The sequence below is a fragment of the Musa acuminata genome, chromosome BXJ3-3, assembly GCF_036884655.1.
Source record: "Musa acuminata AAA Group cultivar baxijiao chromosome BXJ3-3, Cavendish_Baxijiao_AAA, whole genome shotgun sequence".
NCBI classification, from domain to species: Eukaryota; Viridiplantae; Streptophyta; class Magnoliopsida; order Zingiberales; family Musaceae; genus Musa; species Musa acuminata.
Window position 1 is genome coordinate 27,343,924 of NC_088351.1, and position 23,048 is coordinate 27,366,971.

The 23,048-nt window shown below is 36.4% G+C and overlaps 2 protein-coding genes across 4 annotated transcripts; both read right to left on the reverse strand.

Annotated features, from left to right (window-relative positions):
- Positions 1 to 2,534: 2,534 nt before the first annotated feature.
- On the reverse strand, positions 2,535 to 3,446 carry LOC135633283 (uncharacterized). Its single transcript, XM_065142585.1, has 3 exons — positions 3,171 to 3,446; positions 3,007 to 3,085; positions 2,535 to 2,934 (listed from the first exon to the last, which is right to left on the reverse strand). The coding sequence occupies exons 1-3, from the start codon at positions 3,431 to 3,433 to the stop codon at positions 2,647 to 2,649; spliced, it is 630 nt and encodes a 209-aa protein (XP_064998657.1). The 5' UTR covers positions 3,434 to 3,446; the 3' UTR covers positions 2,535 to 2,646.
- Positions 3,447 to 4,782: 1,336 nt separating this feature from the next.
- LOC135632609 (agamous-like MADS-box protein MADS2) lies at positions 4,783 to 22,122 on the reverse strand. Of its 3 annotated transcripts, none has more exons than XM_065141226.1 (8): positions 21,799 to 22,122; positions 19,686 to 19,764; positions 6,316 to 6,377; positions 6,064 to 6,163; positions 5,683 to 5,724; positions 5,547 to 5,588; positions 5,107 to 5,237; positions 4,783 to 5,013 (listed from the first exon to the last, which is right to left on the reverse strand). In XM_065141226.1, the coding sequence occupies exons 1-8, from the start codon at positions 21,981 to 21,983 to the stop codon at positions 4,932 to 4,934; spliced, it is 723 nt and encodes a 240-aa protein (XP_064997298.1). In that variant the 5' UTR covers positions 21,984 to 22,122; the 3' UTR covers positions 4,783 to 4,931. The 3 variants fall into 3 exon arrangements, with proteins under 3 accessions (XP_064997298.1, XP_064997297.1, XP_064997299.1); XM_065141225.1 differs by having other exon boundaries at positions 6,316 to 6,380; XM_065141227.1 differs by lacking the exon at positions 4,783 to 5,013 and having other exon boundaries at positions 5,103 to 5,237; positions 6,316 to 6,380.
- Positions 22,123 to 23,048: the final 926 nt, after the last annotated feature.

Below are 23,048 nucleotides of genomic sequence, written 5' to 3' on the forward strand. Positions count from 1 at the left end.
CGTATATATATATATATATATATATATATATATATATATATATATATATATATATATATATATATATATATATATATATATATATACATATATGTATATGCATGTATGTATGTATATGTATATATGTATATTTATATGTATATATATGTGTATATATATATGTATATGTATATATATATTTGTATATGTATATATATATATATATATACTTTTTGGTTTAATTAGAATAAAACATTTACATTGAGAAAACAATGAACATTTGGAATGTGAATTGATATTTAATTTTTTTTAAATCATATTTGATCAAAATATAATGAAAATACTTAAATACTGATGCTACCACAGGACATTAGCATTTCAATATTTATTTGTAGGATGTTGATATAATTTGAAGTTTCATATACTATTTACCAAACATTTGAAGTATTCCACACTTGCAAATCCACTGGAAATCCTTTCTCCAATTATATATTAAAAATATAAAATGTGTTTTCAAGTACATGACATATGGTACATTTTGAGTCAAACTAGATCAAGTTAATGCATCATGAATCAGATTTTAAAAAGAAAAGTCTCATGATATTTAGTATTATTATTATTATTATTAAATATTATATTATTAATCAATATTTAGTTGTAAGAATAATGTACATAAATTCACATATACTTTTATTGGATGAATCATTTTGTATCGTCGTTATATTACATCTGTGTCAACAATCCCATCACCAACCAAACTTTTATTCCTGCATCATCAATTTGTATCGCCATCGTGAATACATCCATGTTACATCGATGTCAACGATCTCATCAACAACCGATGATGATATTATTATCTCATGATTTCATGAAAAATATATATTTGGTGAATCACACAATTAACTACCTTATAATTAAATATATTTTCTTATAAATAAGAACCATAAAAATATGAGGTGATCTATTGTAACTATATATTTATTTTTTTGTATTATCATTGTGAACTAAATTAAGTGATAGTTGACTGGTATCCATTTTACAAGCGGGATATTCATATCTTAGTTGAGAGATTTACCTCACATAAGAGGCGGAAGTGTTGGATCGAGACAATCAAAATAAATATTATCAAAAAGAAATATGATTGTAAACGATTTAATTTGATCGACACAGAGGAGACAACTTAATGATCAGAGTAAGCTTATCTTGATAGTTCTTTCAAGCAATCAAATTTCTAGAGGGAACTAATGTTAATTATCCTAATTTAGAATGAGTGATAGATAAAATTTCGTAGCAAAGAATATGTGAAATTTTGTTTGAGAATGACATGGTGGAAACACATGTTATGTCAAGTGTCACCATGTGAGAGACTAATCATAGAAAATTTTGCTCCTCTTGAGGTTACTTTGACACCAAATGTGGTAAGATCCAAGATTAGGTCGCTTCAATGGTTGAAAGATGTTGCACTTGGAGAGGTTCTCCATGTGTTCTTACTCGAGACATTTGTGAGTTAAGTACGATTTGATTGTTACCTAAACGTGTGGACTCCTCAGTCCAAATTTGATTGGGAATTACAAGCAACTACTCCAATTCTTTTTTCTTGGTAAGAAGTCATACTTTCATATGATTGATATTAGATCATAGTTATTACGATCAAATCCGATAAATCAATCCATCCAAATTACGATTAAAGTTCGATTGACCTCACCATTCAACTAGTGATCCGGTGATCCAACGAGGCTTGATTTGAGTAATTTATAAGTATTTTAATGTGTCGGAGCCATGGTTGCATTTTGCACTAGTTGGAAGAGGTGCTACTAGCGAGATCCTCTAATTTTTGCCAAGCAAGATGGGCTCTCTCCTATGATGCTTCATTTATCGAGAGAGAGAGAGAGAGAGAGAGAGAATGCAATAGTGGAAGGGAAGGAAGATGACCTTAAACCTAACGCATTGTCATTTTTCGGGAGATCACCATCGTCGACTCTTGATGTTTCACAATTGAAGATGTTGGCGCATGATGTGATCTTTTGTTGGCTTGTGAAGAGAGTCCGTCCAATCACATGATATCTTAAGTCTTTTTCTCTCGAGTCTTAAACTAAACGCCGTCGTTGAGATCATGCCAACCTCACCTTTACGTCAATAAATACGTCACATCCACCATAAATTATTTGCATATTTGATGAGTGGGAACACTCGTATTCGATTCCTTGTGATTCGTGCCACTCGCTTGATCAGATCTCATTCCTAGATATGGTATTAAGTGACATTACCAAAATTGATCCATTCTTGTTTTCAATATAATTTCTTTTTGATTCATTGATAATTTAAATGATGGAGTTATCCATGAATTTATACGATGTTATTAGTGCAAATTTTGACTCGTGAATCATTACAATAAGGACTTCAAAACTTTTTATAGGAGCATCGAGAAATAACTAAAGTTAAGTGAAGTATCAATACGACGTGCTCTCGAATTATCTACGTGGCACGTCCCTTAGGCAGAGCAACTGATGGCAGCTATGATGATGTCACTGCAATGGTCCGCAATGCAGCTTTGGTACACTTTGGTAGCAGAGAGCCAATGTAAGACTGTGTATCGCACAGCAGCAATGGTGATGGACGACGGCAACGAGCGTATCATACACAGACCTCGAACGCAGACGAAGAAGCTTAAGCTAAGAGCCAGAAGTCCTTGTGCCGCTTGGTGGTGATCAAGTAGCCGCCGCCTCTGCAGCTCTTCCTCCTCACGGCGGCAGCCATGCACGCGGCGTTCCGAACGCAGTAGTCGACGGTGTCGCCTCCGCCGGCCTTGTTGCCTGCCCACGCCGTGATCAATCGCCACGCCATGGAGCTGTGCTTCTGCCCCATGACGAGCAGGGAGGCGCCCTGCTTCCTCGCCTCTTCCAGGATCGCCGGCCCTCGTTCTTCCCCTTCCACCACCGCCATCTCAACCTGCACCTGAGAGAACATGTGGTTCCATGCATCATGCCGGAGATGATGTTATGATTCCTTCTCGTCTTCGCATCTTACCTCAGGTTTGTTCGCTCGGCAAATGCTCGTCATGGCATGCAGGAGCTCCAAGCCTTTTGGATCTCTCTCCCTCTGCAATCTATCACCTGCCCAAGAAACAACATTCGTTGCTGAAGCAAGCAAGAACCGCCATTTCCGAACCTTTACCGTGCTTACAGGAAGGCCTCACGGTCTGAACCAGGACGACGGTGTCGTCGCTACGGACCGAGTGCGACAGCGCCCATTGCAGAGCAGCCTTGGCCTCGGGGCTCCGGTCGACGACGACCATGATCCTCCGACCGCCCTCCGTCGCTTCCTTAGCTCCACCCAACATCAGCTTCTCACGGTAGAGAGGCTTCGGTTTGATCAGCGGCGGGGACGGGAGCTTGACGCGAGTGGCGACACTGCTCAAGCAGAATCCCGTTAGTCTCGTGCTGGTCCTCCCCATTGATCCGAGATGATCCTTTGCTGCAAGGCTGAGGAGGAGGACTCTCACTCTACTTTCATCCTCATGTCCTACATATACTTCGGCATGGATGTCATCAAAGTGTTGGGTAAATGCACGCTTAAGCCTGACATGAATCATGAGCATCCTGGTTTAGAGTTCAGCAGCAGAACAGAGTAGAGACAGAGGCGTTGGATTAAGGAACGAGGATCTAAGAGGAGGAACCGACAGAGTTACTGGGGGACGGAGAAACTTCAATGCAGGATCCTGCACGAATCCACCCCATTCAAATCTTTCACATGTCCGAAAGATGCGAGCATTCAACCTCATGATTATGGACACTGATGTACTACAACATTTTTATGTTCGATGTTGTCGTCTGGTGGCATGTGATCTGACAACATTTTGGTGTTGACAAGAGAAGGTCTACTGCTGCATTTTTTTTTTTTTTAGCTGAGAAACTCGAAGAGATAAATAAAAAAATGGAGGAAAAAAGACTGTTTGTGAGATGAAGAACTTCCAAGAATAATTGTCCATTATTTTCACATTTAACTAAGTTAAGATTTGTGAGAATGGGAATACACAGCCAAAAAATTGACATGACACAGTGAACAATATCAAGATGCTTGGTGGAAACCACAAATGTGATCTCTTATTCAATCATAATATGGAGAATCCTCTATTTTTCCTTTATTTTCTGTTCTAGTAGATATTAATAGTTTTTAGAACTCTGTTTTGATCAAGTTCTCAGTGTGATGCAGCATATATTACTAAACTAGCTATTGATGGTATCTTATTAGTGTTAAACTGACAAATCATATATACATCGTTGCACTGATACAGAAATATTAGAGGATGAAAGCTATACAGCTGTTTCAATTTATGTTAACTTACAATCTCTACTGATAAAGAGATTTGGTGGGTAAGAGATTCAAACTTGGACAGCATCAGACTTTGCAATGATTAGGATTAAAATGACAACTTAATTTAAACTTTATAATAACTGTTTTCCACAAAAATTGATAGAGCAAAACCTAATAGAACTTGCATCAAAAGTAATCTTTGCAAGTAAGGGAGATATGACAGACAAAAACACAATTGCAGAGTTGCATCAAAGTTTGATGTCAAAAAGTGGAAACCCTTAAAAGCTGAAGAAAGCATGCTAAGATCATGGACTTGTTGTCACAGTGTCGAATCACATCTTGTTTTTCTGCTTAAGCTTCTGCTAATGCATCCATCACGAAATGCAGCAGCAAAAATTATATAAAAACCTTAGTAGCCTTCATGCTACAATTATTCAATTGTATATGCCAATAAGCTAGTGATACAAATTGTTGTTTCAGCATAACACACTCACAGAAGGATAATTTTGTTGTCCTCTTAGTTCTTTGAGATCAGAGCAGAAGATTGGAGAAGACAGGTAATTAGGACTGATAAACCATGACAAAGAATGTATCTGCACATAAAACAGTCCATGAAGTAGCATTGAAGATATGGGTTTTCAGATCCATGCTGCATCGAAACCATTGACATTCAACGACATGGTTCCTCCACCAGATGGATCAGTAGAAGCTTGACTTAATCTGCAATGCAAGATCACAAGGGAAGCTTTGAAACCACAATCTTGTTTAATAGATTGTGCAGATTCACCAAGTTATTTCAAGAGTGAGCATTACCCAATTTGCAGTGAAGGGTGGCACACCAGAGGCTCAAAGAACTTTTCTGGCTGAGGAGGCTCATCGATACAGTTACTGGCACGAATCTGCGACGGAAGTCGGATCGAATTCTCTGCATCAACTTCTTGCAACTATGATTAAGAAACCAAAAAAAAGAAAGGATCAGTACAGTAACCATGGTTGTCATTTCTGATAAAAGATGATTATTGTGCTAAAAATAAAAAGAGGCATCCTTTGATTGAAATTTGGAGAAATGACAGAACAATCAAAAAGTAATAAGTGTCATCCATTAGAGCATGTTTTAGATGACATTAAACAGAAGTGGAGGATTGGATGATGAATATATTGTTACATCAAAGATTTCAATATTAAATATTGGCCAAAATCATTAATTTTGACTAAAAACAAAAAGGTCCATTATCAGGAACCTTTTGCCTTACCTTCCTTCTTAAGGTTTTATTAGATTCCAGCAACATTTGTTCCTGCACAAAGATAAATTGGTTAAACCAAAAACATACATAACTGATCATGCAAATCTATATCAATCCATCCATAATACTGTCCGGAGAAAATTACCTCACGTTTAAGACCCGTTAATTGGTCGATAATTACTTGGGTCTGAAAGTATAGACAGAAGCATTAATAAGCATATGTTAATGATATCCTCTTAACTTTTAAGCTGCATAATATTTCTTTTACATTATTTGAAGACCATTTTATATCACAAGCATGAAAACTCGCGATAGAAGAAGAAAATGACATTTAAAACTCTATTACAAGTGTTAGATTCTGAACAATGACAGATGACCTTCTATTATTTCTCGGATATTGCGACTCTTACAACATCATCATGTGGTGTACTTGTCATGATAATGAACTCATAATGCAATCTTTTTTGCAACACCACAATACATAAGTGATTTTGGATTGATTGCTTCATATTTACTTGTTGAGTACCTTTGTTGATCTGATGAGCCTTAGAGACATCTCTATTTGATCGTCAAGTTGATCAAGCTCCTTAATGTTTAGGGTATCTAAATCTTCACCAAGGAGGTTCCTTCAGTGACATGGTTAGCATATCATTAATGAACATTTGCTCCATGTTGATATGACAATAATGAACTTATAATTCAGCAAAGCATATATATATATATATATATATATATATATATATAAATCTTCATCAAGATGGAGAGTTTCGAAGACTACTTCTGAGAATGTTGCAGATACCCGACATGCGTTTTCAGCTTCAAGTATTCCTGATAACAAGTCTGCTTTAAAACAGAAAACCAAAAACATTGTTAGGATTGCATGGTTAAGCGTAATTGCAGTTCTTTAAATGCATACTTTAGCTAAACTAAACAATTAGAATTAGAAATGCATATAGTGTTGATCGAGAGAACAATTTCATCTTTTTGCATCTCAGATTATATGAAGCTTCATGCAGCAAAAACCAGAATAATCATTAATATCGATCTAGCGTAATATTGATTTAGTCGAAAAATCAACTCTAAATATGACACAGATCCATTGTGCACGAGCATTAAAAAGGTGGAATAATCACTTATCGCATGAAGGCATTAATGATCTTAAAGATTAACACAACAATTAGTGGCAAAGAGCTTAATCAGCAAATACTGACTTTTGAATAGAGTTTTTGGCTTCTAAGAGAGCTTTCAAATCAGGCTAAGAATTTGGCATGGAAAATAATCCTGTGATACCATAAGGAACTGAATAACTGATTCTTTAAAAGATGTCCAAATGTTAGAATAAAATAATTTAAGATTGAAAATACTTCATTAAACAAAAATAAATAAATTATGTGGTTATATCTAACAAGATAAGATATATTATAGATATGATTGAATTCTGATTATGATTATCAATCAATAGAAAAAAAGTCAATTATAGTATAATTATTTAGGAGATAATCTTGATGGGAGATATTCTCCTACTTATAGAGATACATGAATACACAGATAAGTAGATAGAATACATGAATACCTCTATTCTCTAATCCATCAATCAAGAAGAGAAGACGAGTCTAGTTCTCCCTACATATCGATATCACTATTGATTTCGAATTTGAGGATGATATCTCTACAGATCATATAAAGGTTTTTTTGGATGACATCTAAAGATACCCATCGCAAATATAATGGCATCTAAAGATAAATATCTTCATAAAAAAATTCAAAGTGATAGCTATTTTATAACATATAAAAAAAATGACCATCAACAGAAATGTGAGAGCTATTTTATAACATATAAAAATATTTGATATATTGTTATTTGATTTTAGTGATTTTGATATTAAAATTTTTTACATAACAGAAATATATTATAATTTTTTATTCTTACAGATATTACATATGACCATCAACTAGATATCAAAATTTTGAAGATATTTCCTTCCCATCATAGAAAGTTGAAAAAGAGAAGCAAACTTTCTAGCATTCATCATGCATAATTGTACATCTAATTTTCTTCATTTCTATGCATGAGTACCTAACTGAGTTTGTTGTGTGAGGAACGTCACTATGAGCCCTAAAGATCAATTAAGGTATCAACAGCTTTACTTGGTTGGTTGCAGCTTCAGCTAAAGCAGTTCTTTTGGGGGTCTAAGTGATACCAGTGTGATGCAGAATGGGGGGGGGGGGGCAAAAGAGAATAGATTTTGAAAGAAAACCGATGATACAATTTTTGGATAGAAAATGTATGAACTTACGATAATACTTCAATAAGATCGAAAAATAACTTACTACCAAGTTTAAAATCACAAAGGGATATAGAAAGTTCACCATCCCAAAGAAATTAAACAAGGATATAGAACTGAAAATAAAAGACTTACTACTCAATAAAGCATCCAAGAGATATAGAGTTTAAGAAAGAACTCAAAGAGAGCTTCTGCTAAAATATCATCAGTTTCTAAAATTTTTTCTAAGCCCTAAACAACCAAATAAGTACTAGTACATGAAACAATTCTTCATGCATAGGGAATTTCAAAATTAAGTGTTTTACAACTGGTAACCAACTTCTTTAATGCATTCTTTAGTCATGAAGAAAAGTACCTTGAAATAGCTATAAATTTATTCAAGGAATGTGCTAATGAGCTATCATATTTGAGTGGGGCTGAGTTGAAAACTATGAGTCAACATTGTGGGCTGAAAACAATATCATAGTATCAACAAGGTCTATATGAGCAGATCATAGCAAATTAGGCATTCCCATGTCAATCTCCCTTGGTTGAAAAAGACTTATCCTTAAGTCCTTGTTTATTTCATAAACATGATTATGAAAAGGACTTAAATTAGCCACATTAAATGTTGGGGACACTCCGTAATCTTCAGATAACTCGATCTCATAAGTATTTTTACCAATTCTCTTAAGCACCTTGAATGGACCATCTGCCTTTGGTTTTAATTTTTTAAATTTGCCTGGTGGAAACCTCTCTGCATTAAACTCCACATGTTTCATGTGTTTGTTAGCAGCTTGCATGTACCTCTCATTTTGTTTCTCAATAGTTACTTTAACACCCTCATGCAGCTTCTTTATCTACTTAGCTCTTTTATCAGTATCTCCACTAAATTGTTTAGTTGTAGAATAAGGGATTAAGTCCAAAGGACCAGTAGGATAAGTACCATAAACAACCTTAAAATAACTCTTACCAATACTATGATACATGAAACGATTGTAGGCAAACTCAATTTGTGGAAGAATGAGATCCCATTGCTTAATGTTCTTATCAACATAGCTTTTAAGTTTCCCAAGCTTCTATTCGTTACCTCAGTTTGCCTATCGGTTTGTGGATGATAAGAGCTGCTGAAATTCAAAGAAGTACCCAACTTCCTCCAAAGAGTTCTTCAAAAATGACTAAGAAATTTTGAATCTCGACTAGACACCATAGTTCTTGAAATATCATGCAATTTAATAATCTCCTTAAAATATAAATCAGTAACATGAGATGCATCATACGATTTATTGCAGAGAACAAAGTGAGACAATTTTGAAAATCTGTCAACAACAACCATGATAGAATCCTTGTGCCTTTGAGTTCTTGACAGTTCCAAAACGAAATTAAGACTCGCTTCTTCTTAGAGAGCATTTGGCACTGGCAAAGGAGTGTACAAACCAGAATTTTGACTTCTTGTTTTTGCCAAATGACACACTCGACATTGCTTTACATGTATCTTCACATCTCTCAACATCTTAGGCCAATAAAAAATTCATTGAATAAGAGCTAGAGTCTTGTCCCTACTGAAATGTCCTCCTAAAACACCACTATGAGCTTCAACTAGAATTACTTATCTTAAAGAACAAGATGGAATACATAATGCATTAGCTCAAAAAAGAAAACCATCAAAGATAGAAAATTGTTGAAAGGAACCTGATTTACAACTCTGCTATATTGAGCCGAAATCTAAATCATTCTCATAGAGATATTTGAATATCTCAAATCCAACCACTTTGACTTTCATCGCTGAAAATAAAGAATATTTTTTGCTCAATACATCAGCAACTATATTTTGAACACTAGATTTATGCTTGATTGTAAAGTTATAAGATTGCAAGAACTCCACTCAAGCTAGATGCCTCTTGTTTAGCTTGTGTTGGTGATTAATGAACTTTAATACCTCATGATCAGAATATAGGACAAATGACTTAGCAAGACGATATTGACTCCAATGAGATAAAACTAGATAAATGACATAAAACTCCTTGTCATAGATAGAATATTTCCTTCTCGTATCATTTAGCTTCTTACTAAAAAAGGTAATAGGCTTTCCATCTCGACTCAAAATAACACTAATTCCCACATTAAAGACATCACATTCAACCTCGAATATATTGTCAAATTTTGGTAGAAGTAAGATATGAGCTTCGGTCATATTTCTTTTTAAAAGCTCAAAAGCATCATTAGCCTCACTAATCTATTTAAATTTATTATATTTCAGACATTCGAGTGACAATAGAGTTGAAACCCTTTATGAATCTTCTGTGAAAGGAAGTTAAGTAATGGAAACTCCTCACATCATGCAATGAAGCAGGTGTTGGCTAATTGAGAATAACTTCAACCTTGCTTTGATCCATCATGATTCTATTTTTCGAAACAACATACTCCAAAAACACCACACTATGAGTAAAAAAATCACACTTCTTTATATTATTATAAAGCTTTTGTTGTCTCAAAATAAAAAAGATCTCTTTAAGATGAGTCATATGCTCTTCTTCAGTCTTACTATATACCAATATATTATCAAAGTAAACTACAATAAATATTCCAATGTATGGCTTAAATATGTGATTCATAAATCTCATGAAAGTACTAAGAGCATTAGATAGCCCAAATGACATAACCAACTATTCATATAAGCCTTCTCTAGTTTTAAATATTGTTTTCCACTCATCTCCAGCCTCATTCTTATTTGATGATAGCCACTCCTCAAATCAATTTTAGAGAAAATAGAAGCACCACATAATTAATCAAGTAAATCATCTAACCTTGGAATGGGAAAACGATAGTCCACTATGATTTTGTTGATGGTGCAGCTGTCCATGCATATGCTCCAAGAACCATCCTTCTCAGGCACCAATAAGGTTGGAACCGTACAAGGACTCATACTCTCCCGAATTAACCTATTTTTCACCAATTCATCAACTTGTATTTGAAGTTCTTCATGCTCCTTAGGACTCATTTTATATACTGTCTTATTAGGTATAATAACCCCTGAAATAAAATCAATATGATGTTGGATGTCTATCAAAGATGGAAGGCCATGTGGAATCTCTTTCGGTATAACATCTTGAAATTCCTCTAGGATTGGCTTCATAATTGTCGGTGTCTCCTTATGTTGTTCATTCTCCTCTACTACCATTAGGGTCAAAACATGACCACTCTTGTCTAATTCACCTTTGCATTCACCATAGGATATAAAAGCACTAACTTCTTTCTTTGGTGCACTAGTTTCAGAAGATTGTAATGAAGCTAAGATAATATTCTTTTCGTTCGCCTTAAAAGAATAAGTATGTTTGTAGCCGTCATACAACACTCTTCTATCATAATGTCAAGGTCTTCCTAACAGCAAATGACAAGTGTCCATAGGAGCAACATCATACTATACTTCGTCTTTATAATACTTGCCAATCGAAAACGAAACTAAACTTCTTTTAGTTACCTTGATGTCATTTTCCTTTTGCAACCAACATAGTTGGTACGAATGTGGATGAGTGATTATATCCAACTTTAGCTTTTACACCATCTCCAAAGATACCACATTCTTAAAGCTGTCGTTGTCGATGATCACCAAGCACACTTTGCCAAGAGAAGTGTATTTAGTGTGAACACATTTTTTCTCACCCAACTTTCATCCTTATCTTCTACATTGCAATACAATAGACAAACCATGATCTACATAAGTAACATTTTCCTTATCTTCATCATATTTTGGTTCATCATCAACTTCATCTTCTCCTCTATCACTATGATCTTTAACCAAAGTTACAATCCTCCTATTTGGACAATATGAAGTAATATGCCCAAAACCATAACATTTGAAGCATTTTCGACCACTTGAGATAGAATAATTAGGTGTTTTTTTTATGCCAACAGATTCTTCACCCTTTTCATACTCCTTCGATATCACCTTGCTTTGGACAATAGGCTTGGAACTTCCTCTTTTTGTATAGCCTTCTTTTCAACTGTACTGAGAACTCTTTTCAAAATTCTATTGCTTTTTAATTTTTAATGGCAGCTTGCTCACATCATTTAAAGACCAATATGACTGCAGTTGAATAACTTTAGCAATCTCATATTTTAGACCTCCTAAGAATCTTACAATGGTTTGTTCTTCTGGTTCCACAAGCTCTTCTTTTAACATTAGATTATTGAATTCTGCTATGTACTCTTCCACACTAAGATCTTTTTGCTTAAAATTATGGATTTTGAGAAAGATCTCTTACCGATAATTGTCAGGTAAATATTTTCTCTTCAACTCCCTTTTCATTTTTTCCCATGCCACGATCATACTCTTCCCTTCACGTTCTCTTTGTTTCTTCATATTTTCCCACCAAAAAGATGCATTATGTCTAAGTTTAAATGTCATAAGTTTTACTTTCTTTTGTTCAGGTGGTTTCATGAAAATCAAAAATTCTTTTCACTATATTAAGCCAATAAATAAAGTTATCAATATTAATTTTACCTTCAAACTCCAGAATATTCAATCTTGGGTTGTATTTGTTCTACCACTAATCTTAGACTACGTGTCTTGCCCGAAATCTTCTTGACTCCCTTGAACGAGGAGGTGTATCATCATCAAAAGTAAATTCTTGGACACCATTTTCATGTTGGTTGTATCTACTTCAAAATTCTTCAATTATTTTATTTTTTTCTTGTAGACTACGTAAAAATCTTCATAACAGCAACCTCAATGACTCAGCATCATCTTCATAGTCGCTACCTTCACTAAATATATCTTTTCCATTCCACTTTGCCATAATCTCTAGCTTTTAGCTCTGATACCAAACTGATACCGGTGTGATGCAAAATGGGGGGGTAAAGTAGAATAAATTTCGAAAGAAAACTGATGGTACAATTTTTCAGATAGAAAATGTATGAACTCACGATAATACTTCAATAAGATTGAAAAATAACTCACCACTAAGTTTAAAATCATAAAGGGATATAGAAAGTTCACAACCCCGAAGGAAAATATCAATGATACATAACTGAAAATAAAAGACTCACCACTCAAGGAAGCATCCAAGAGATACAGAGTTTAAGAGAGAACTCCAAGAGAGCTTATGCCAAAATATCATTAGTTTCTAAAGTTCTTTCTAAGCCCTAAACAACCAAATACATACTAGTGCATGAAACAACCCTTCATGCATAGAGAATTTTGAAATTAAGTGTTTTACAACTAGTAACCAACTTCTTTAATGCATTCCTTAGTCATGAAGAAAAGCACCTTGAAACAACTGTAACTTCATCCAAGGAATGTGCTAATGAGCAGTCATATTTGAGTGGGACTGAGTTAAAAACTGAGTCAACATTATGGATTGAAAACAATACCATAGCATCAGGAAGGTCCTATTGAATCTCGTATTTTGATGATGAAACCATTTGATAAGTGTTTATGATTTGATCTGCAATTTTAGTGATGTAGGATGAGACAATTAAAGCAGAAAGAATCATGTTGGGTCGGTGGAACATGTCAAAAGGTTGGACGTCAAGCCGGAGGATCGATCGACGTATCGATAGAAGGCTTCGGGTCATAGATTTGGGCATCGGGCCAAGAAGAGCGGATATTACACTAAGGGTATCGGAGTTGTGGAGTCAACTAGCCAATTGGGCAATAGGTCGCAAGAGAGAACGATGCGCCGAAGAATCGGACGAAGCGTCGATGGGCCAATGACATGCCGGACAACATGATTCAAGCTTAGTAATAATTATCTAGATCCAAGTGTATTTTTACATGTGTAGGATTAACTATGATAGCAAGGCATAAAACAAAATGAAGTCCCGGAGTCAAGGATGCGATTTCGTTGGGAGCTCGAGAGTTCGTCGGAAGTCCAAACATTCGTCGGAAGGTTTGCAGGAACCAACCGATAAGTCCAGGAGCTTGCCGGAAGAAGCTCGTCGAAACCCTCCAAGAAGATTGTCGTGAAGTCCAAGAGCTTGTCGGAAGTCCGTTGGAACATTGTCGGGAGATCGTCGAAAGTTCGCTGGAAGATCGTCGAAAGAAACCAAGACCTAAAGACTTTTAGCTTAAGTGTGCCTTAGATTTCGTAGTTAGCATATAATTAGGATTGGATTTGGGCCAACCTAATTAGGGGCCAGTTGGGCCTATGTAAGAATTTTGTTGGGCCTAATAAAAAGGCCCAAACAGTGACCCAAGAGGTGGCACCATCGTGGCACAATCTTCGAGACTATGTCAAGCGGTGGTACCGTTGGTCTAGGCAGTGGTACCGCCCAAACACAGCCTCCGAGAGGCTGCAAGCGGTGGTACCACCCAGCATAGCCTCCCAGGTGGTGGTATAATTAGATTGGGTGGTGGTTTCGCCCAGTGTAGTGTCAGTGTCAAATTGACACTAGCGGTGGTACCGCCTAGCACAGGCCGTGGTACCGCCCGGATCGGGGAAACTCGGGATGAGATGTTTTTAGGCTCCAAGTTTGAATCAACTTGAAGCCTATAAATACCCCTCTCATCCCTGGTTAAAAGACACAAGCACGAAGAATTTAAAAAGGGAAAAACGTTGTTATAATCTCTGGTGAGAATCCTCCTCTTCAAAGTTCTAAGTGTTATAATAGTTTAAGCGAGGATTGAGTGCTTATAAGGGTTATCTCCTAAACCCGGTAAAAGGAGAAGAGGGGTGTAAGAAGGAGGTTGATCTTCGCCTATTAAAGGAAGATCGATAGTGGATGCCGGTGGCCTCGATGGAAGAGGAATCGACAGAGTGGATGTAGGTCACGATGACTGAACCACTATAAAATTAACGAGTTCTTTGGTTTGCATTTCTATTTGTGCAATTTATCTTTACTGCAAACCTCATTACTTGTTTTACAATGCCTACTCTCTTTCGTACACTTTCAAAGTTATTACCTTTATGAAATGATTTTTCGTCGGAAATAGATTAAATCAAAATACAGTTTTGAACCGATGTAACATTTCCGCTGCACTAATTCACTCCCCCCTCTTAGTACCAACTCTTTTGCTAACAATTTGTATCAGAGCCTCGTATTTCTTATTTGGTTTAACACCCAAGAGTAATGGCTCTTTTCGGCTTTCAAGAGTGATTTTCTCTCATTTATCCTCCCTTTTTCAATGGGACGGATTACACTTATCGAAAAACTCAAATGAGAGTTTGTTTGCTTTCTATTGATTTAAATTTGTGAAATATGATTGAAAATAGATTTCAAAGGTCTTCTCTTCCAATGAACCATTGGAATAATTTGGAGAAGAAGACTTTTTCTCTAAATGCAAAGGTCATGAATGCCTTATTTTGTACTTTAGATAAAACTGAGTTTAATCGGGTTTCTACTTGCGAAACAACGTTCGATATATAGCACACTCTTGAAATCACACATAAAGGCACAAGTAGTGTTAAGGATTCTAAAGTTAATTTTTTGATGCACGATTTTGAACTGTTTCATATGAAACTAAGCGAAACCATTGGAGATATATACACCCGTTTTATGGATGTCGTCAATAGTTTAAAAGCACTTGGTAGAAGTTTTTCGGATTTTAAACTTGTAAACAAAATTTTATGTTCTCTTAATAAGAATTGGGATTCAAAAGTAATGGCAATTCAAGAATCAAAAAATTTAAATACCTTTCTGATTAAAGAACTAATAGGGTCTTTAATGACCTATAAAATGACGTGCAATGCATGTGAAAAACTTAAGAACCACCTTCCAAAGGATAGGAAGGATTTCAGACTAAGAACAATCGAAGACCACTTGAGCATAAGCTCAAGTGATGGTGAACTTGAACTCTTTACTATGAAATTTAAAAAGTTTATTAAACAAAAATTAAAGAACAAAAAGAACGTAACTACTCGCTATGAACACAAGAAGAAGAAGGTGATTTTGGATGAATCAAGCTCCTCCGAAGATAATGAGAAAATCAACAAAGGCGAGGTAGCAAACTACGCCTTAACGGCTTTCGACGATGAGGTAATCAAAATGCCTTTAGTTTATTTTGAAATTACTTGATATTTTTTATGAAAAGATAGAATGAAAATGTTATATGGAATCATGCTTGCCTTTCTAGTGATTTCAAAAATAATCATGAAAATTACATGTTTTATAACAAAATGATTTTGAATGCCTTATGAAATCATGTTCAATTTGATGTAATAATGTAAGTATTATGCTTGATGATTTTATATTTAATTAAGTATGATGATTTGACGAAATAGTGTAAGTGTTGACGATTGTATATTTAATGATGCATAATGATGTAATGAAAATATTAAATGTTGTAATACCATGATTGACAATTTTATGTATGAGATTTAATAGTTATACATGATGATTTATTTGAATTATTGATCTTGATGATTTTTATGATGATAAATCTTGCACTTTAATTTTAAACGATGATATATATATATTTTGATTTGGCATAAAAAAGACAAAGGTATGCTTGTATGAAACAAACTAAAAAGAGGAAACATTTCTCCTCGAAAAATTTCTCTATTTTATTATTTTTTCCAAAAATAAAGATTAATGAATCTATTTGTATCACTTTTGTGAATCTCTTGAAAATGATTTTGATTTGACGATTTGAATTTGAATGAGTTTTATTCAAATCATAATATTGAATTCTTCGAATTACTTGAGATTTTTTTCTTAATCAAGATCTCTTCTTTTTTCCCCTACAATTTTTCTTGGTATTTTATTTAAGAGGAGATCTACTATATAAATCATGTCTTTTAATACGTAAGTGGTCTTATCTTTCATGACATGATCTCTTTGTATTTATGACTTGTATGTCTTGATTGAAATATTTTGTACTACTATGTTCTTCCACTCTACTTCTTCGTTGATTACAATAAAGGGGAGAAAGAAAATTGCTAGCTGAATATTAAATTTAGCCAAATTGTAAAAAATGCATAAACTCTCCTTATACATTCTTTTTCGGATCATGATCTTGATTTATCAAATTTTAGACTTAGAATCTTCTTTTTGAATCAAGATTATTTTTCCTATCATGCTTTCTTGTCAAAAATGATATATGATCGTTTGACATTCATTTTTATTGTTTACCTTTGCCATGCCTTGAAAATTATTATAAAGGGAAAAGAATTATAACATCGTATTCTTCCCTTTTTTTTTACATTGACAAAAGGGGAGAAATATCGCTAGCTCATCTTGCAAAATTTAGAAACTTGCACTTTGTAAATGAAGCAAAATTGCTAGCTCAAACATGGTAAACGAAGCAAAAATTTGCTAGCTTGCAAATTGCATGGAGAAAGAAATACTTTCTTGTTTATCTTAAGAAGCAAAACATGCTAACTTGCACATCTAGCAAAATTTACAAACTTGTATATTTCAAAAAGCAAGAGATGCTTTCTTGAACATTTCAAAATTGCTAGCTTGCATGTTCTAAAATTTTGTAAAATTTTTGCTAGCTTACATAATGATAAAACTGGAGATCTATGATGCAATTATTGAACTTGTATCTCAAACAAATGAAAGTTACACTTCTCTTTTTTGTTGATGACAAAGGGGGAGAAGTATGTTGATATTATACATGATTTTAATCATGACATGTTTGCTTGGATTTTTGAATCCAAGAGTCTCTATCAATACAACATATTGATAGGGGGAGTTTGTTTTAACTCCATCATCAATTAGTTGTCATCATCAAAAAGGGAAAGATTGTTAAATCTCATATTTTGATGATGAAACCAATTGATAAGTGTTTATGATTTGATCTACGTTTTTAGTGATGCAGAATCTATATCAATCCAAGGAATGTGCTAATGAGCAGTCATATTTGAGTGGGACTGAGTTAAAAACTGAGTCAACATTATGGATTGAAAACAATACCATAGCATCAGGAAGGTCCTATTGAATCTCATATTTTGATGATGAAACCATTTGATAAGTGTTTATGATTTGATCTGCAATTTTAGTGATGCAGGATGCTTCGATCAGGATGAGACAATTAAAGCAGAAAGAATCATGTTGGGCCGGTAGAACATGTTAGAAGATTGGACATCGAGTTGGAGGATCGATCGACATATCGACATAAGGCTTTGGACAATAGATTCGAGCATCGGGCCACGAAGAGTGGATATTGCGCCAAGGATATTGAAGTTGCAGAGTCAACTGGCCAATTGGGCAATAGGCCGCAAGAGAGGACGATGTGTCGAAGAAACGGACGAAGCGTCGATGGGCCAATAACATGCCGGACAACATGATTCAAGCTTAGTAATAATTGTCTAGATCCAAGTATGTTTTTACATATGCAAGATTAACTACGATAGCAAGGCATAAAGCAAAATGAAGTCCCGGAGTCAAGGACGCGATTTTGTTGAGAGTTCGAGAGTTCATCGGAAGTCTAGACGTTCATCGAAAGTTCTACAGGAACCAGTCGAGAAGTCCAGGAGCTTGCCAGAAGAAGCTCGTTAGAACTCACCAAGAAGATCATTGTGAAGTCCAGGAGCTTGCTGGAAGTCCATTGGAACATTGCCGGGAGATCGTCGGAAGATCGCCGGAAGAAACCAAGACCTAGGGACTTGTTTAGCTTAAGTATGCCTTAGATTTCGTAGTTAGCACGTAATTGGGATTAGATTTGGGCCAACCCAATTAGGGGCTAGTTGGGCCCATGTAGGAACTATGTTGAGCCCAATGAAAAGGCCCAAACAGTGACCCAAGAGGTGGCACCATTGTGACACAGTCTCCGAGCTTGTGTCAAGCAATGGTACCGTCGGTCTGGGCGGTGGTACCACCCAGACACAGCCTCCGAGAGGCTACAGGCGGTGGTACTGCCCAGCACAGCCTCCCAGGTGGTGGTACCGCCCAATACAGCGTCAGTGTCAGACTGACACTAGCGGTGGTACCGCCTAGCACAGGCGATGGTATCGCCCGTACCTAGGAAACCCGGGATAAGATATTTTTAGACTCTAAGTTTGAATCAACTTGAAGCCTATAAATATCCCTCTCATCCTTGGTTAAAAGACACAAGCACATAGAATTTAAAAAGGAAAAAATACTATTATAATCTCTTGTGAGAATCGTCATTTTCAAAGTTCTAAGTGTTAGAATAATTTAAGAGAGGAGTAAGTGCTTATAAGGGTTATCTCCTAAACCCGATAAAAGGAGAAGAGGGGCGTAAAAAAGAAGTTGATATTTGCCTATTAAAAAAAGATCGATAGTGGATGCCGGTGGCTTCGATGGAAGAGAAATCAGTGGAGTGGATATAGGTCACAACGACCGAACCACTATAAAATTGGCGAGTTCTCTGGTCTGCATTTCTATTTGTGCAATTTATCTTTACTGTAAACCTCATTACTTGTTTTACTATGCATACTCTCTTTGATACGCTTTCAAAGTTATTACCTTTACGAAATATTTTTTCATCGGAAACGGATTTAATCGAAACGAAATTTTTGAACCGACGTAATCTCGACGTAATCTTTCCACTGCACTAATTCATCCCCCCCCTTCTTAATACTGACTCTTTTCCTAACAGATCCATATAAACAGATTATAGCAAATTAGGCACTCCCGTATCATCAAGCTACTGAACTAAAAGGACGGCAGCAGCACAGATCTCTAGGACGTAACAGGATTATCTCTAGGACGTAACAGGATTATATCACAACATATTTTCCCCTTTGAGTCAAACGAAGCATTTCTCAGCAATGCAAAGAGTTCAAAGAATATCGAAACTGGTTCTCGTCGAGGATAGAACAAGAGGTTTCATTACATCCCAAGAACATTTAATTTGCAGAGCGAAAATTACAGGTTCATCAAACAAAGGAAGCAAATGCTACAACAAGAAAACAATACAAAAAGTACAGAAGCATGAAGAAGAATTCCAACAGTGAAGCTACTATGATCAAATTACCGGTGTATCATTTGTTGGAACCATGGATTCTGATGCATGGTGGCTGCACCTCCGGTACCTTTCGATTATTTTGAGCATGCTGTATCAAGTAGAAAAGAAATGCCATGTGATCACTGATCATAAGACCCCATCAAGATAATTCTACAATATATATGTTAGCTATTTTATGACAAGTAAAAATCATCAAAACAAAAGATAAATATCTTTATCGAAAAAATCATAAGCCTATATTGTTCAACTGTCAAAATCTCATTTGATTCATTAATACTTTAGTGATAGTCGGATTGGCTAATTAGTCTATCAATTTTATTTGACGAAAATCACTAATCAAAATATTTAAACTAAAATTAATAATAATATACTCATCAAATCTATATAAGTCAATCTTAATCCTAACAGACAAATCAGGGGCATTACATGATATTTTAATAATGAACACAAAGAAATCTAGTGGTTGTTTCCGCCAAATTATGTGCACAAATCCATTCTTTTATTCTTTTACTTCACATAATCACCAATGTCCTGGAAAATCTTGATGAAAATTATCAGACATTTGGGATGAAAGAACCAAGAGACAGAGAGAATATGAAAGTCCGGAGAACTCAGGAGTGTTACATAAGAAAGACTCAAGCCAGTCAGTGTCCTATGAATCGAGAAGAACACTATGGAGAAAGCTTTATGAATGATTAGTGTGCATGTACACCTCCAGTAGAAAGCTTTATGATTGTTATAGTGTGCACTAAACCTGGCATTGTCATAAGCATTGGGAATGATCAGTGAGTAGAGGGTAAAGATCATTGGAATGCTGTGAAGTTGGATCCTTTCTTACACGAGGGAAAGAAACTTAGGAGTCCTCCAACATGTGAATGTAAGTTTTGCTGGATATGTAGGTTGCAGTCGGACCACATAATTCACCGGATTGCTGAGAGACAATACAAGGAACGATGGATAAGAAATGAAACATTTCATGCTAGAATGAATCATAAAGACATGAAATAGCACGATTTGTCGCGTCGCGGAAATAGAAAACAATCCCTTTGCATAAGATCCACACTAATAGCAGTCACTTGTGGTAGAGATTTTATTGGCTTGATCTCTTAATACCTGTGTCAACAAGAGATTGGTAGATATAAAGCGTTGCCTAAGTGGAAATCACATCCCCAGAAGATCTTAAACCCACCTATAAAAATACTAATCTCGAGAGACACGGTCAATCATAGAGAGAAGTGAAATGCTTGGATATATCATATATAGCTTCAAGTTGATGCAGAACAGTGTTTTCTAGGAACAGAATTACGCATTTGAGGGTCTCTCTATCTAATGTGAAGTATCTAATTCGATATTATTCTTCTTTGTTGCTTTGTTTCTCTAGGAGTTCCTTCAATCTTTTTATGGGTAGCTTTATGTTGCTGTTTGATGCTATTTAACTCAAATAGCACCAATATAAAGATATCCCTGTATTCTTTAGATGATCCAACATCTCGTGGTAGATGAAGAATCAAATCTTCGGCAATTGAAATGAGTGTCCCAATGTATGTGTGTATACATATAAATAACTTGGATTCAACCAAAGGGAGTTCGTAGGAAAGAATGCAAATTAAAGATGAGACAGATTGAGGAGATCTAACTGAAAGAATGGGATAAGCTTCCATAATTAAGGCTTTCAGTTCAGGATCTCTTGTTGGCTAGCTGCAGGGAATTCAGATAGCCGAGACAGATCTCTTCGGCAGTAAAGATGGGATACGTGATGAGCTCCACCAAAGCCACCATGATAAAAGACAATGTTTCCTGGAGGACCATAACATGGAGTCCTCGACGTAGAAAACTCAGATGAAACAGTACTAACCCTAAGATAATAGCACCATGAGAAGGTACCCTACTCGTTTCCTACCCAAATCTCCGTTTTCCTCACCACCGAGCTGTCATTTCCTACTTCGGTTCCAAACATGTCCAAAGCCAAGATCATCAAAGAGAGTGAAATGAAATTTGTGTAAGATCTGATGATGACGAAGGGGAGAGAGAGAGAGAGTTGAGGTGAAGAGGAGGGTTCCTTCGATCCCTTGGTGTGATTTGACGAGTCGGTGGAACGGCTCTCATCATGCGTCATGCGTACCTGGAGCTGCTGCAGAACTCGAAAAGCCTGCCGCGGCTGGAGAAGACGATGGCCGCCACCTCGGCGTCGCAGAGGATGGACAGCTCGTAGGCCTTCTTGAGCAGGCCGTTCCTCCGCTTCGCGAACGTCACCTGCCTGTTGATCTTGTTCTCTATTCTCTTCAGCTCCACCTTCCCTCTCCCCATTAATCACGCAGATCTCTCTCTCTGCTCTTTGTTCTAGTTCAGTGTAGCTGACACTACTGCCTTCTTGCACCGATAGAAGAAGAAGAAGAAGAAGAAGAAGAAGAAGAAGAAGAAGAAAGAGTGCTCTCTTGCTCTCCGTCGTAGCCTGCAATAATTCTGATGGTACAAGGGGAGACCAAGAACATCACCGGGTCTTTAACCTTCATGATGAACACGTGTCGAGATAACAAAGGCCGTGCATGCATGAGATTGCCACTGGGTTTGCAGCGTAATTACACGTCGATAAGTGTAGTATCCTTGCCGCACTTAATGTAGCGTAAGAACAATCTTATTATGACGCAAAAGAAATGTTTCGTAAGTCAACTTTCATAAGGAAAAAACCGCGTTGATGAATTTATAGGTACATTAGGTTGATATGATTATGCGTTTTGCTCTTAGACTTGTCACTCTTGATTGATTGACAGATTGATTGGAGTAACCTTCCTGCAAACAATCTGATGCCTGCAATCGTGAAGCTAACATCATCTTAAGAATCCAAATTAACCAAGAAAACCAAGTCTGCCTGTAAGTAACTTCCGAGCCAAGCATTTCGTGTGTCATGGAATGGATTGAGACGAGATGAAATGTTACCACTGTTCAGCCTTTCCGAGGAAGGAGGCTGCAGGGACAGGGCAGCAGGAGGAACAGTCGGGGGGTGGCAGCTCCTGGGACATGTTACGGCCCTCGGCTGGCACGAAGGTCAGGGACTCGCGGCTGAGGTCCAATCGGAGGCGAAGCTCGAGGCGGGCCCCCGTGCACTGTTCCTCGGTCCACAGTCCGCAGGCCACGTCATGGCTTCGCCAGTCGTCTTTTTCACGCATTCATCGTTTCGGGTGCGGAAGCCGACGCTTCAGTCGTCGTCTAATTCGCCGGCACTCCCCACTGTTCGCCGAGACTTAAATCGCGACTCATCACACGACTTTTTGATGGCCGTAGGCAAATAATATCTTATAAACGGACTCGGTAATTCTCATTCAGACAACTTTGACGTCATAACTTAGTCCGAAGAGAGAACTGAGTCGTTCG

Excerpts from the sequence above, each read along its gene's own strand:
- LOC135632609 (XM_065141225.1), bottom strand. The coding sequence starts at position 21,983 with ATGGGGAGAGGGAAGGTGGAGCTGAAGAGAATAGAGAACAAGATCAAC. Across the intron at positions 5,589-5,682 it reads TAACGGGTCTTAAACGTGAG|GAACAAATGTTGCTGGAATC; the intron begins GTAATTTTCTCC and ends ATCTTTGTGCAG. Across the intron at positions 5,014-5,106 it reads CACCCTTCACTGCAAATTGG|ATTAAGTCAAGCTTCTACTG; the intron begins GTAATGCTCACT and ends CTTGCATTGCAG.
- LOC135633283 (XM_065142585.1), bottom strand. The coding sequence starts at position 3,433 with ATGGGGAGGACCAGCACGAGACTAACGGGATTCTGCTTGAGCAGTGTC. Across the intron at positions 3,086-3,170 it reads GTCCTGGTTCAGACCGTGAG|ATTGCAGAGGGAGAGAGATC; the intron begins GCCTTCCTGTAA and ends GGCAGGTGATAG. Across the intron at positions 2,935-3,006 it reads GCCGAGCGAACAAACCTGAG|GTGCAGGTTGAGATGGCGGT; the intron begins GTAAGATGCGAA and ends ATGTTCTCTCAG.